The following is a 15,359-nucleotide window of genomic DNA, read 5'->3' as shown; positions in this document are numbered from 1 at the left end:
CGTTCTAGTGTTCTCACGGCTCATACGCACGCAGACATGCTTAAAGATGCATTGTGTAACTTTTCTGGTGGAGGGTCCGTCAAATGCTTTTCTCTGTGTAGATGTTATTGCTCTGTCTGGAATGTTTCACAGTATGGTAATAAACCTTTCTATCTTCATGGAGACCAAGGCAGACCAAGTTACAAGTCAGATCTGTGGAGAGGTGACCCCGCTCTCTGTCAGAATGCGTTTTTCTAGGTATTTTTGAGCCATAAAACCAGCTGTAATTGAATAAATGTAAGGTAGAATTGTTTAATGTCATACTATGGAACATTCCAGGTAGAGAAATGACATCTCCATAGAAACAAGCAGTGACATAGTGCAGGGGTCCCCCACCAGTACCAGGTCATGGGTTGTTTAGTACCGAGCCGCGAAAACACGAACCCCCCTTCCCATATGCCGTGTGGACCGTGCCCCCTCCCGTATGTCACGCGGACCACTCCAACCCCCCCCTCCGAACTACCAGAACTAAACCAGAACTAAAACCAGGTCTAAACCAGGACTAAACCAGGACTAAACCATGTCTAAACCAGGACTAAACCAGGACTAAACCAGGTCTAAACCAGGACTAAACCAGGTCCAAACCAGGTCTAAACCATGTCTAAACCAGGACTTAAACAGGTCTAAACCAGGTCTAAACCAGGTCTAAACCAGGACTAAACCAGGACTAAACCATGTCTAAACCAGGACTTAAACAGGTCTAAACCAGAACTAAAACCAGGCCTAAACCAGGACTAAACCATGTCTAAACCAGAACTAAAACCAGGACTAAACCAGGTCCAAAACACATCTAAACCAAGTCTAAAACAGATCTAAACCAGGTCTGAAACCAGGACTAAAACAGGACTCCCCCAGTCCACGAAATATTGTCGGATTTAAAACCGATCCGTGGCACAAAAAAGGTTGGAGACCACTGACATAGTGCACCTTTAAGACTAACCAAATAGGGCTAAGAACAGGTGTAGGTGATATGCCAAAAATTCATATCACGATTTTGATTTGAATTAAGTTTTTTTTTTTTTTTGTATCTTTAAAGGCCTTTAATTATTACACGATTTTCTTATCTGTGTTTCAATGTTGTTTTCTCACTAAAAACATACCTGGAGTTGTGTTTGTTTCATTCACACAAATCCTGCGTATAGACAAACTAATAATAAAGGTTTACTCAGACACATGAGAATGAAACAAAACACAACTCCAGGTTTGTTTTTGAGGAGGTAACAACATTATAACATGACTCAAAGCTCACAAGAGTCTTTTTTGCATAATATAGGCCCTTTAATAATCAGAAAGAACTATCAATACTGCAATATATCAATACAGAATACTGCAGTAACAACACAGATTAACACAGTATCATCAGATTGAGTTTAACAATATATATAAAGGCACTTTGTTTGATTTTTATTGTCTTAAAACCTTGAAAACAGAACTAGTTTGTTTTAAAACTTACTTGGCTTTACAGTTGTTGCCTTTTGTCTCTAAATGTGAGACTGTTTTTTCATTGTCATTTTAATCAGGTGCTTCTGCTGCTGCTCTGTCTGGTCCTCTGAAGTCCTTCTCTTTTTACTTTCTCCAAATCTGGTCATTTTGCTCTGACCTCTGCGCTCCATAAGGCACTCTCTCTTCACACACACACGCACACACTCACACACTGCACTGAAATGCTCTAGACTCTTTGAGCTGTGACTCGGGCAGGTTCAAAGTCAGCTGAAATACAGCACGATTTCTATACACTGGAAAGCAGCTTTATATTACATAAAACTGACTCACGTGAGCTTTAAGTCTTGTCATAATGTTACCACCTCAAAAACATACCTGGAGTTGTGTTTTGTTTTTAGTTTGTCAGTATCTCCAAAGCTCAAAATGCTCTTTTCCACTTTGTGATGTCATGAAGCGGTAGTTTTCAGGTTAACAGCTACATTTTATTTTTCAGTACAGGCAATTCCAGGTCTTAAATTACCCAAATGATGCTAGTGAAGGTGTATGGAGTTTAAAAACACAGTGGAGCACTTCCTGTATTACAATTACATTCTGTTTGAGACAACAACTCAGACAAAAAATATGCAGGGATTGTGTGTTAAACATGTGTGAATGAAATAAAACAACACAAACAAGTGCGTCTGTCTAAAAATCTGACCATTAAGTCTCTGCTTACAGAAAGCCTGTCAGAAAAGTGTGATTAAAACCCAAAGGTCGATGGTTCATACCGCTGTTGTGCATTTTGGCAAGACACTTCACCCACCGTGCACGATTGTTTGTGGCGTGCGAGTGATTGGTGGAGTTTTAATGGTGCAGATTGGTAAGACTTGCTCCCGTCAGTGTACCTCAGGGCTGCTGTGGTTACAGAGAGAGGAGCGAATGAATAATTACTGCAGAGGAGCTCTTTGAGAGGCCTGTCAAGACTGGAAAGCACAACACAAATCCTAGGAGTACTTTGTTTTCCTTTCATGTTTCTTTTAATAATGATAGCCATCTTAAATTGAAACCGTTATGCTTCACAACTAATATTTTCAGAAGTTTTTTTTTTATGGTGATGATATTCCTCAAACATATTCACTGTTAATTCTTTCACAGAACTTGCCCCATGATGACTATGGCTAGACAAAAGGACAAATTAATTTAGACAAAGACAGAAAATAGAAAATGTTATAGAGTGAAAATAATTTATTACACTACTTTCTGATAAATGTTATAATGTTATTTTCTCATCACAAACAGACCTGGAGTTGTGTTTTGTTTCCTTCACACATATTTAACACACAAACCCTGCATATTTAGGCTGAGTTCATCCCTCAAACAGAAAACACTCTGTTCCACCTTTTGATGTCATGCAGTATCATGTGATGTGATGCGGAAGTGCTCCGCTGTGTTTCTAAACTCCATAGACCTTTTCTAGAATCATCTGGATGATTTCAGGTTTGGAATTGCCCGTCTCAATTAAACTAAAGGTAAAAGGTAGCTGTTAACTTGAAGACTACCGCTTCATGACATCACAAAGTGGACCAGAGCATTTTGAGATAGAGAGACTAGTATTAAAGAGTTACTCAAACATGTGTGAATGAAACAAAACTCAACTCCTCATATGTTTTTGAGGAGGTAACAACATTATAACACGGCTAAAAGCTCACAAGAATCATTTTTTCATAATATAAGACCTTTAAAATTCACTGTGCTTTTGTGCTTTGTCCTACACATACAACATTTGCTCTAAAAATCCCCAATTAACTGACAGATGCCACCAGCTGTTTTAGTGATCAGATTTCTCTTGGGCAAACACTAAAAATCTGATCTAATTATTATTATCTGATTATTCTAGTGATCCGATTTTATTATGTGCTTGGTGTGAGTGAATGTGTCCAGTGACTTCTCCTAAATCTTGTGCGTGCTCTCTTGTGCCCCTGCAGCTGGCCCTGGAGGACCCCGTGCACGCCGTATCACTGCAGCAGGTGGTGTATGAGAAGCTGAAGGCGCAGCAAAGCATGATGGGAGACCAGGGCTTCAGTCTGCTCATGGAGACCGTGGACACAGAGCTGGTGCGGCAGCTGCAAGAGTTCCTCCATGCGCTCTGAGCGTCGACTCCACCGCCTCCTCTCCCACCCTCCCTCCTTTCGCTTTAATACGCCTCTGCCCCCTCTCCAGCACTGCTAAAATATCCGCTCCAAATCACTTGAATTCAGAATATTCATCTGAGCTGTTTTAGCATGTTTTTACAATTTTCTTTTTCTCGTATAAAGGTGCACTACGAAATTTTTGGTTAAAATATTCGCTCAAAAATCACTTGAATTCAGAATATTCATCTGAGCTCTTTTATCATGTTTTTTTTCGCAATTTCCTTTTTCTCGTTTAAAGGTGCACTACGTAATTTTTTGATTGGGGGTCTGTCACCTGCTTGTTGCTATGGATATGTCATTGCTCTGCCTGGAATGTTCCACAGTATGACATTAAACAGCTCTACCTTACATTTATTCAGTTACAGGTGGTTTTATAGCTCAAAAATACCTAGAAAAACTGTGAGTGAGTTTGCCTCTCCACAGATCTGACCTGCAACTTTGTCCGTGTTGGTTTCCATGACGATAGATTCAATACCACACTGTGAAACATTCCAGACAAAGCAATAACATCTCCGAACCCTCCACCAGGAAAGTTACACAATGCACCGTTAAGACCTAGAATGGAAGGAAAAGCTCAGACAAACTTTATTTATCCACAAGGGGAATTACTTGGACACAGTAGTTGAAAACGCTTACAAAAACAAAGCGCAAATGTATGTATTTTTATTTAGACGCACACTAGTTCGAGGTGTAGTGGTTTGATCCTCACTTCTGGCAACACGTCCTCACTTTTATGTTCAAGACCCTTCACCTTGAACTGCGTGTACTGATGTGTGCATGTCGGACTGAATAGGTCCTTGTCGATATGAATTTTGAATAATTTGATATTTTGACCTTTTGACCAACTTATTTCTTTTTTTTTTTTTCAATATGAGTTGAGGTGTAGCTTGAAATAAGAAAAATATTGATTAAATAGTACAGTTTTAAGTCATGCTATAATGTTGCTTATCAAAAATATCTGGAATTCGGTTTTGTTTCATTCACACACGTTTGAGTAATCCTTTATTATTAGTCTGTCTACATCTCCAAAGCTCAAAATGCACTTTTCCACCTTGTGATGTCATTAAGTTGCAGTTTTCATGTTAACATCTACCTTTTTAACTTTTCCTCAGTAGACATTGGCAATTCCAGGGCTGAAATTATCCAGTTTATTCTAGTGAAAGTGTATGGAGTTTAAAGCACAATGGAGCACTTCCTGTATTACCACATGACATCACAATGTAGAACAGAGTGTTTGCTGTTTGAGAGAAGAACTTTGCTTAAATATGCAAGGTTTCTATGTTAAATATATGAATGAAACAAAACACAACTCCACGTATGTGTTTGATGAAGAAACTGCAAAACCGCTCGTGTAATTCTGCATTCAAGTCACTTTTCTAGATTGCTTTAGCAGTGAGTCTGGAGCCGCGCTAACCTCTGCCCATGCTAATGCCTTATCTATATCCACAGCTAGCCTTCTCCACTGTCCTCTCATATTATCCCCGCTCTAAGCCCCTCTCTATTATCTCAACTCCTCTGTGTCCTTCTATCGAGATGGACTCCTGGTGCTGCATTAAAATGTAGAGACACCTTTGCATTTTCAAATCACACACTTTGAACCATCTACACCAGAGCTTCCTCCCAGACGACGAGTATCTTCTGTCTGTCTGTCTGTCTGTCTGTGCGTTCACGAGTTGGGGCGAATTTCGAGCATTTTGTGTCAGTGCCACGGCGGGAGACTCTTTATTTTTGTATGGAACAGACTGTAGCCGAAACCTGAAGGACCTAAAGCAGTGTTTACAAAGTCTAATCTTCAGAGGCGAGAACAGTGTATTTTGTATGTATATAGTACGGATGACAATGTGCATGTGAAACCCTTTATTTGTACTTTGTGTTGACCATTTTTAGAAAAAGACAATGTCATAAATGAACGGCCTAGCTGAAATGACTACTGAATGGACGCTAGTTTTTTTTCTTTTGGGGAGAAGTGATGTGTAGGATGAGTGTTGAACCACATTTCTTTGTAAATACAAGCTGCTGCTAATTCTCAGTGTGTCTGAGCACTTTAATAGCCAAAAACTGTATCACATTTAAAGTGCATATGACAGGTTAGACTCATTTCACAAAAACATAGCTCACATCAATGAATTTAAGTTTTTTGGAGGGGGGATCTTATCATTTTATTTCCTACTGGACACATGCAGCAGATTTAACTTGCATAAAGGTAACTCCATAACTTTATAACTTTGAAAAAAATCGTCAACAAGCGCAAAATATACGATTATACAAACTAAAATATATGACTATTATTTTTAAAAATGAAGGTTTAAATTGTCCTAAAATATCCTCATTGCTTGTAAATTGTCCGTTGATAACAGAGATTGTGTCCGCTACTTTCTGCATTTTTGTACGTTTATTTTCATCTGTTTTTCCACAAACTGCCAATTGAGCGATGTAAAACTATGATAAACATCCCACCAAACTGAATCATTGTTAGAAAACCACGGAAAGCTGTCATATGCACTTTAAATCCTTTTGTAAATGTCCCAAAAGCACCACGATCATGAAGCACGAGTGGCTGTGTTTGTGGACTAAACCAGCGGACTGTGTCACCTTTCAACCTTCAACTACATCACAAAGTGTCATTATGGTTTGAATAGCAACTTTATGAACTATGAGCTTGTCAATGTATATAAACTGCAAAGGATTCTGGGTATAATTTGACAAAAGTGCAAGTGAAATGTAACAGAAATGGAAAAAGTGTAAAAGCCTCAATGAAATGCTCTTAATTAAATACCAGTGTTATGCGGTTTTGTTCAATGAGGACACTTTAACGCTACCGTATGTATGTTTATTTCATATTTTTGACCTGTATAAAGAAGAGGACTAACTTGAGTGTGACGTTACTCATAGTGTTCGACTCCAGTCAAATGAAGCTCAATGAGGCTGGTGGTTATAGGAGGAAATTTTGAGCTGAGTTCCATATTGGGAATAGGAATTTATTTACCGGCAAAATAGTAAAATAAAAACACCAGGATCATGTACAGCAGGTTAATACGAACATTTTAAGACCAAAATGGCGAGGCTCATAGCAGCAGTTAGAGAGAGGGGGGACAGATTTTCATTTTAAAGTCATTTCGATGGAGCCGAAGTGTTTACTTTCTATTTGGAACTCGGCAACTAGCAGATTAGCTATGCCAATTTATATATTTCAGTCTATGGTTCAGACTTACCTGTGTTCTCTGTTCATTTTCTGTCAGGCCAAAGCTGGTACACTGTCAGACAGAAGTAACGTAGATGGCATCTAATGGTGTTATGTGAGAATACAGCAGGGACTTAATAGACTTATTCAGTGACTTGAGATTTGTTATAATGTTTTAAAGGTGCATTTCTGGTTCTGTTGGAGGGTCCCGTCACCGGCCTGCGTCCTTGGAGATGTTATTGCTTTGCCTGGAATGTTCCACGGTAGAGGTCTGCGCAGGACAGAATTTTCAGTCCTGCTCCCACCCACAAAGAATTGTAATTTTCATTCCTGCTCCCGCCTGCATCTGCGATATTTTGTCCCGCTCCCACCTGCAAATCCTGCAAGATGTGGACATTTGCTTTCTTAAGATCTATCAAACATGGAGAAGCAGAAAGGAATTGTTTAAAATATGCACGAGATTAGACCACATCCACAAGTTTAGGCTGCTTAAAATGTTTTTATTAATGCCAAATAAAATGTCCAGCACAAATGATGCATGATAAGCAAACATAAATCATTTGTTCATTTTAATTTACACTCATATTTAGTTTGCGGGACTGCAGTTTATCATCCCACCTGCCCGCTCCCTCATTGTGCAGTCCGCTCCCACCCACGCCCGCAATGTGTCCCACGCCGCACTGTTTTGCGTCGGAATAGAACCCTGCAGTCCTACGGGTCCCCAGGAGGCCTGCGACTTTATTTCTTGGTATGACATTAAACATATCTATCTACCCTGCATTAATTACTGGCGTTTCTTTTGCACAAAAATACAGTAATTCTCTCTTCGAATAGGGCGATTCTCCACAGATCTGACCTGTAATGTAGTAATGTATAGTTAGTATAGTCCTTGAGACGGATAGGTTTAATCTCTACCATGGAACATTCGAGACAAAGCAACAACATCTCCATGAAGACAAACTAATGACAGACTCTTTACCAGAAAAGTTACACAATGCACCTTTAAAAATCATACTCAGAGCTGGAGGAGCAGTTTACCATTTTGTGTTTACTAAAGCAATAAAGTTAAGTTGCTAATTGCTGCATAAGAGATTTCCATCTAGAAGTCTCCATCGTCATTTAAATATTTTCATAATGATAATGCGTTTACCACAACAGTGTTTACCTGATGGCTCGCCAGTTGCCAGAGCTTTTGTTTCTGTTTTGTTTTCTGTCTTTAACATTGTTCATTTCCACAGCTGTCTGCGGTCTGTGCAGGTCTCAAATGTCCTTAAAAGAAGGAAGTGCTTTCTCTTCCATGCATAATTGATGAGTTAAAGGTGCTCCGTGTAACTTTTCTAGTTAGAGCTGCCAACTGTTTGTCCCCATAGAGACGTTACTGCTTTGCCTGGAAAGAGTACAAGTGTTTTTGAATAATGAATAATAAATATAATAATGAAAAACTGTAATTAAATAAATGCTAGATAGACACATTTAATACCATAATACAAAACAATAACATCTCCATGAAGACAAGCAAGTGGCAATAGTCAAGCTGAATGGAGTTTAGAAACACAGTGGAGCACACATGACATCACAAGGTGGAACAGAGAGTTTTCCATTTGTGAGAAGAACCTCAAACAAAATATTCAGGGCCTGTGTGTTAAACATGTGTGACTGAAATGAAACACAACTCTGGGTAGGGCTGGGCGATATGGATCAAAAAATATATCTCGATATATTTTGCTATATCTCGATATACGATATATATCTCGATATATGTTCAAGAAAAAATAACCCCCTAAAACTGAAAACTGCAAAAACATCTGCCAAATTCCACAAGTTTATTTTTTTTTATTGAAGTGTAAGAGGTCAGCAGTTCATATAGGAACATTTAAGATTACAAAAAACCCTAATTACATAAATAATAATTTAACTGTAAAATAGCATAAATAAAACATATTTCCTTCTTTTCATTCATAAATAAACCAACTCAACACAAGCTCATCTTTGTATTAACTCTGTTATCCAAACCAGAACCAGAACCATGAGCTCATTTAGCTGAGGAAGCTCAGGAGGCTCCTTATTTCAATAGATCCATGTTATTATTCAGCAGTAAGGAGCTCTGAGGTTTCCCACAATCCACTGCACATCAAACCCAACGTTTCCAAACACTATTGTACAAGTGACACTGCAGCAGATTATTAATTAACATCTTCTGCATAAATAAACTTTACATTGCTAAACTTTACAATATATAAAGCATATAAAGCACTCTAGAGCCACATCAGCCCGTTTGAGATAATAATGTGTTTAATGCAGTTTTGCGCACGTGTGTTTACATTTTACAGAAACGAAACTTAAGCGCGTGGCTCATTTGCATAAACAGCGCACTTCTCATGCAGCTCAGCTCGTTTAGCTTCTTTCGGGCTAAAGGACGCGACTCGGTGGAATATGAGGATGTGCTGCTGATGGTTTTGTCTGTAAATGGTGGAAAAGGTTCTTGAAGCTTTTCACTGGCACCAACTTTCGGCGTTCAGGGCGGTAGTGAGGAGTGAATGAGACACGAGCGAACAAAATCAGGGAGGCGAAGGCGACGAGAGAGAAGGTAAACAAGCGAAGCGGCGAAATCAGAATTGAATATAAGCATTATATCGATATATATGATATGTCAGAATTCATATCGAGTTTAAAAACTATCTCGATATATTTAAAATATCGATATATCGCCCACCCCTAACTCTGGGTAAGTTTGTGATGAGGAAACAACATTACAACATAGATCAGAACGCCCTTTAAAGTCACATGAATACATAATATATCCTCTTTAAACATGGTTATATTTGAAAGTATTTTGCACTGCTGTTCTCTTTGGCATTTCAACACTGGCATTTTGTAAAAGGAGTTCGGCAGTGCACTTACATGGTGTGCAGTCTGCAGTCAGGATACAGTGTCTACTCATTCTAATCTTATCTAGACAATAGTTAACTTTGTATTGATTTGGCAATACATGAACACCTTTTAAATGTCATTTTTATGCACGTTTAAGAAGACAAAGTAAGAAAAGTGTAGCAGCATTTCAATATTTTTACCTTGCCAAATTTCTGTGTATTACTCTTGCCTGTTTCTCCAGTGTGTGGGACTTTAATGTGAGTTGAAACAGAGCTACAAGTTCACCTCACGTCACCTCATGATGTACTGTTCCTCTTTGTGGCTTTGTGGATTTATGAAGACGATCAGAGAATAGAGGGAGGAAGGATTGAAGTGGGGGAGACACATGCACCCAGCTGTCCTTGTATTTCGGTGAGTCTTCTACTGTGCGGGTAAGATAGATGCAAACTGTGTACACAACCACACATCACTACAGTGTCTAACTATACAAGTGCATACTCTCCCCTTTTAGTCCTCCAGGTCCCACCCCCCTTTCCCTCTCACTCGCCTCTTTAGTCCTCCAGGCCCCACCCCCCTTTCCCTTTCACTCGCCTCTTTAGTCCTCCAGACTCCACCCCTCTTCCCCCTCACTTTCTCTTTTAGTCCTCCAGACACTGCCCCTCATGCCCCTCAGTCTTCCCTTCAGTCCTCCAGACCTCATCCTTACCCACATGCTTTCCCCTTTAGTCCTTCAGACCCTACCCCTATACCCCCCCTTCTCTCCCCTTTAGTCCTCCATACCCCACCCCTTCTGCTCCTTTTACTCTCCCCTTTAGTCCTCCAGATCCCACCCCTCCCTCTCCCCTCTCACTCTCCCCTTTAGTCCTCAAAACCCCACCCCTCCTCCCTCTTCACTCTCCCCTTTAGTCCTCCAGATCCCCCCCTCCCATTTATTCCTCTAGACTCCGCCTCTCCTCCCCCTTCACTTTCCCCTTTAGTCCTCCAGACCCCACACCTCTTTCCCCTCACTCTCCTCTTTTATCCTCCAGAACCCGGTCTCCTCCCCTCTTACTCTCCCCTTTAGTCCGCCAGACCTGACCCCTCCTCCTTATCACTTACCCCTTTAGTCCTCCAGACCCCGCCCCTCTCCCTCATGTTCCTATTTAGTCCACCAGACCCCAGTCCTCTTCCCCCCTCACTCTCCCCTTTAGTCCTCCAGTCCCTGCCTCCTCAGTCTTTTTAGTGAGACTCCTTCAGTCCTCGGGGCATTTCCACTTGAAGTCCTGCTGCTCTCTCCAGACCAGAGGACATGACAAAACTCTAGTGTTCCAGCACTGACCCTGTGTGTTCTAAGTGCTCCACAATGAATAGGCTGTGGCCCTGGAGTGGATCAGTGCAAAGAGCCATTTCACAGTCTATAGTCTTCTCCCTCCTCACTGTCACTGCCGGTCGCACATTGACGTCTCCTCTTTAATTATTCGTAAGACGTTTTAACTGCTCACCTTGTTGTGATTTGTAGCTAAATACTTGTGCCGGCCTTCTGGATCAAGTAAGATATTGTTTAATAGGTAAACGTGCATCGTGTAACTTTTCAGGTGGAGAGTCCGTCAAACGCTTTTCTCCACAGAGATGTTGTTTCACAGTTTGGTACTGAAGCCGTGTATCATTCATTCATTCGTTTTTCAAAATAAAACTAATAATAATCATAAAATATATCTATATTTTCTTCATTTTTTTTTCAGTTTTTGATTCTGTGTTTCAATGAATATTGGAAAAAAATCTGTTTCCGTGACATAAACTGCGATGCCGGACTTTAGCGCCACATACGGACTGAACCAGGACTGAACCGGTCTCAGTCTTTGTCTGGTCCCATTCCACTCAGTCATGTTCTTTAGTCTGACAGAAGCTGATCACATCAATGCACAAGGAGCGAGCAGATTTTTTATTTTTTATTTTAATCACTTATCGTTTATGCAAATTAGCCATGTGATTTTAAGTTTTGTTTCTGTAAAACGTAAACAAACGTGCGCAAAGCTGCATTAAACACATTATTACTCAATGTATATTTGAGTCCTCCTCACAGGAAATAAAAAAGTGCCGTCTGTTTGTTTCGTTATGTATGAAAATAGACAAGAGGATTCAACATTACTAATATTGCGCCTTATAATTTGGTGCGCCTTCCGAGAAATACAGTAAAACTAATTGTTCAGAGAGACACGATCACTCAGTCAACAATAAAATATCCTCATTAATGTTCAATAATTGTCACAAATTTATTTTGTGATTTACGAATAATGTCTATTGACTTGGGTTGCGAAGGTTTGACTTTTAAAATATGGGTCCCCAGAAAAAAAGTTTGGAAAACATTGACATAGATCATCTAAATTTTTGCGTTGATATTTGGAAAAAACTACTTTGCTTGTCCGGATTTCTGCTTCATTTTTTTAGTATAATCTCTGTGGTGCTGTTATTAATAATCTTGTGAGCTTTAAGGCATGTTAGAATGTTGTTTCCTCATCAACAACTTACCCAGAGTTGTGTTTTTGTCTCATTTACACTGTGAATGAAACAAAACTACACATCAGAACATCAGAAAATAATGTGATTATGGGACTTTTAAACTTTCCTATTGAATATATAAAAGTACTGATAGAAAATAGTAGAAGTTTGTACAATTTTAAACCCCATTAGCAGGTCAGAGTGCATCTCAAATTAAACAGAACAACGGCACTTCTCAGAACATTTTTTTGCCTTAATTACACACAATTCAAACTTGTCCACTTGAGTTTTTCATATGTAAAATGGCGAGCATAGGGCTATACTTTGGACACTTACCTGTCACTTGCTTTGTGCGGCGCTAACATTGCGGTGACAGCGCGTGGGTGGCCTCCAGTTGGTTTGCGTACATCTATTCTGATTACATGTGGCATTTCTGGTCGCTTGGCCTGAGGAAGCCTGTAATTAAAACTTTGAGGTCCACAACTTGGGGACTTATATTCAAGCTCCCAGACAGTATGTAGCACCTCTTTGCGAACCGCTAATGTGCAAACGGAGAAAGTTCACTCATCAGAAATACAATGCAGACAATGTTGATTAATGGGTTTAATATGGCAAGTGGGATGTTTTCGTGCAACAATGGATTTTAAAGTGGTGGAAGATCTTGGCCATTCATCACAATAGCGGTGGTTACCCAACAGGGAGGACTTTACCACCTGCACCGCGAAGGGCAGTCTGTGAGGACACTCAGGTCTGTAAGTTCATCCAACAGTTTGTTTATACCCCTCATAATAAATGTGTCACAATCACAATAGAAACTTACATAATTACGGATAAGATTCAAAGTATTTTCCAAGTTGTTAAAGGAACTGTATGTAACCTGCACTCATTAAAAAGTCTGCTATAATCACAACGAAACCTGGGCTTGCAGTACCTTAAAGGGACAGTCCGGAATTTTGGACATAGGACCTCATTTCCTAGTGAGCCAGAGTGTTGGAAACGTGTGGAGACACTTTTTAAAATATTCCATCCAGTCCTTGTATTTGCAGGTGTAACCCATGTAAACATATGGTTTCTAATATTTCATCGCGTAAAACTTTCATTTCGGACGCTCCTTGAACACACCACTCTTTTCCTAAGTCTCTTTGAATGTATCATGTGCACATGCGGCTTGCACCTCGCTAGAGACGGCAGTGAGACACGGAGAGCATGTGAACAAGATATACAGTGAGTCAAACAGTCTGAAAAGTGTAAAAAATGTACTTTAAACCAGTTCTAATTTAAGGTTGTGTACTTTACAGAGCATTTAGAGTGTCTTACTCCCAATTCTGATTGAGTGGAGAGTGGTTGTTTTCTTGGAAACTCCGGTGAGTTACTAAACTATGACAAAATAGCAGGATTCTCTCTTGCTAAGTTGCACGTGTTGATTACTGTGTTATATGTACTGGACGAGTTAAAACCAGTCGGAGTGTTGAATCAAAAAGGGTACTGAGTACTAAACTGACTGTTTTTATTTTTATTCATGGTTTATATGTGAAGCACTTTTACAAATGCACTATACAAATTTGAATATGCACTTTTATTTTAAACTTCATTTTATGCAGTGCTTATTAAGCACTTTGTCATTTAATTCATGGGTAAATTCATAGGTAAACTTTTGTTAGAAATAATTAAGGTTAAAAATAATAATAAAAGGAAACACATGGAATAATTTAAAAGCCTTAAAAAAGGGATGAACAGATAATCTGGTTTTACGTAATGCTGTATAGCATTTCATTTTGAATTCATTGAAGGGATCGATGTAACACAATGATGTAATTGATTTAGAACATTTTATGAGATCTCATTTTATTTAGAAACTATTGTTGAAATTAATTTTATTCATTGTTCTGTACTGTATGTGCAGACTGGTTTTTAGTGGTCCTGGAACTGATCTTGGAGTACGGTGCTGACGTTGATGGCGAGCCAGACCCAGTGAGAACTCCTTAAGAATCCTGGAGCAGTGTGGCCAGCTGCTTGGGGTTCAAGAAAAGATCTTCAGACCTGACCACTCCCGTAAATCATTGGATCCCAGATAAGAAACAACCAATCACATTTTGGAAAAGACACTTTCAAACAATCCCAAGTCTTGCACCTCAGGACCAAGTACCAAAAGACATTTAACATTCCTAACTTTATTTTATTTTATTTTATTTTATTTTCAAAGAGCTCAACACCTTTGTCATTTGCACTGGTTTACTGTGCCATTGTTGAATTGTATTAAACCTGCCAGCTGTTCAACTTTAAATTTTCTCTCATTTATATTACTCCTCCAGAACCTAGTCTACAGCCCTAGCCTAATATTATTAAGCAGGTGTTACACAGAGGTCGCTGGTGCTAGGCTAGTGCATGTCAATGGCCATAGTTATCCTGCCACTAAAAACAGTCTTATCCACTCCACAAAACACCCGAAGCAAATCTATTATTACGCCAGACTATCTATGTGAATGTCTGTGTTGATAGAATAATGTTTGAAAATAAAACTAACCTTGCATCACATGAATTGTCACATGTTGAGGGACTATTTTCTCATATATCATTCCGCAGGCTGCCAAGCTTTCTATCAGGAAGTACAACTCGCTGCTGTTGCTCAGACATAAATCCTTCAAATGCAACGTTGGTTATTTCTAAAATTATTCTTTCAACACAGATATTTACATCGACAGTCTGGTGTAATAATAGATCTGCTTCAGGTGTTTTGTTTAGTGGGTAAGACTGTTTTTAGTGGCAGGCTAACTATGGCCATTGACATGCACTAGCCTAGCACCAGCGACCTCTGCAAATACAAGGACTGGATGGAATATTTTAAAAAGTGTCTCTACACGTCTCCAACACTCTGGCTCACTATGTCCAAAATTCCCGACTGTCCCTTTAACCTGCATGTAGATACTTTCCAGCTGATGTCATTAACAACACTGCTGTGCTCTGCTCAAGTTACACTTTAATCTGACCTTTGGCATAAGATAGCTTGTATTAGCCAACAGTTTTTTTTAGTTTGGCACCACAGACTGTATAAAGAAGTGGACCAAGAGTGTGACGTCATCCACAGTGTTTGGCTCCAGTCAAATGAAGCTAATGGAAGCAAATGGAGACAGGCTTTATATTAGGAATAGGATTTCTTTTACAGACAAAGTAGCAAA

The 15,359-nt window shown here is 39.5% G+C and overlaps 1 protein-coding gene and 1 long non-coding RNA gene across 3 annotated transcripts in view; both read left to right on the top strand.

The window, feature by feature from the left end:
• The window catches only part of ipo11 (importin 11), a 280,362-nt gene that overhangs the window by 241,263 nt on the left and 23,740 nt on the right, over positions 1-15,359 (top strand). Inside the window, exon 30 of one of the 2 annotated variants that reach the window (XM_020932323.2) lies at positions 3,447-6,527. The exons of the other annotated variant lie outside the window; for it this stretch is intronic. Coding sequence (XP_020787982.1) covers positions 3,447-3,611 — 165 coding nt within the window. The 3' untranslated portion in view covers positions 3,612-6,527. Of the gene's footprint in view, positions 1-3,446; positions 6,528-15,359 lie in introns of those variants that run through there. 2 annotated transcript variants of the gene reach the window in all.
• On the top strand, positions 13,397-14,467 carry LOC129411259 (uncharacterized). The gene is made up of 2 exons (XR_008633223.1): positions 13,397-13,547; positions 14,087-14,467. It is a non-coding gene; the product is annotated as an uncharacterized LOC129411259 (long non-coding RNA).

Source organism: Boleophthalmus pectinirostris, unplaced genomic scaffold (assembly GCF_026225935.1).
Source record: "Boleophthalmus pectinirostris isolate CB_2022bp ecotype Guang Dong unplaced genomic scaffold, ASM2622593v1 HiC_scaffold_4, whole genome shotgun sequence".
NCBI classification, from domain to species: Eukaryota; Metazoa; Chordata; class Actinopteri; order Gobiiformes; family Gobiidae; genus Boleophthalmus; species Boleophthalmus pectinirostris.
This window is presented reverse-complemented; position numbering and strand designations above follow the sequence as displayed.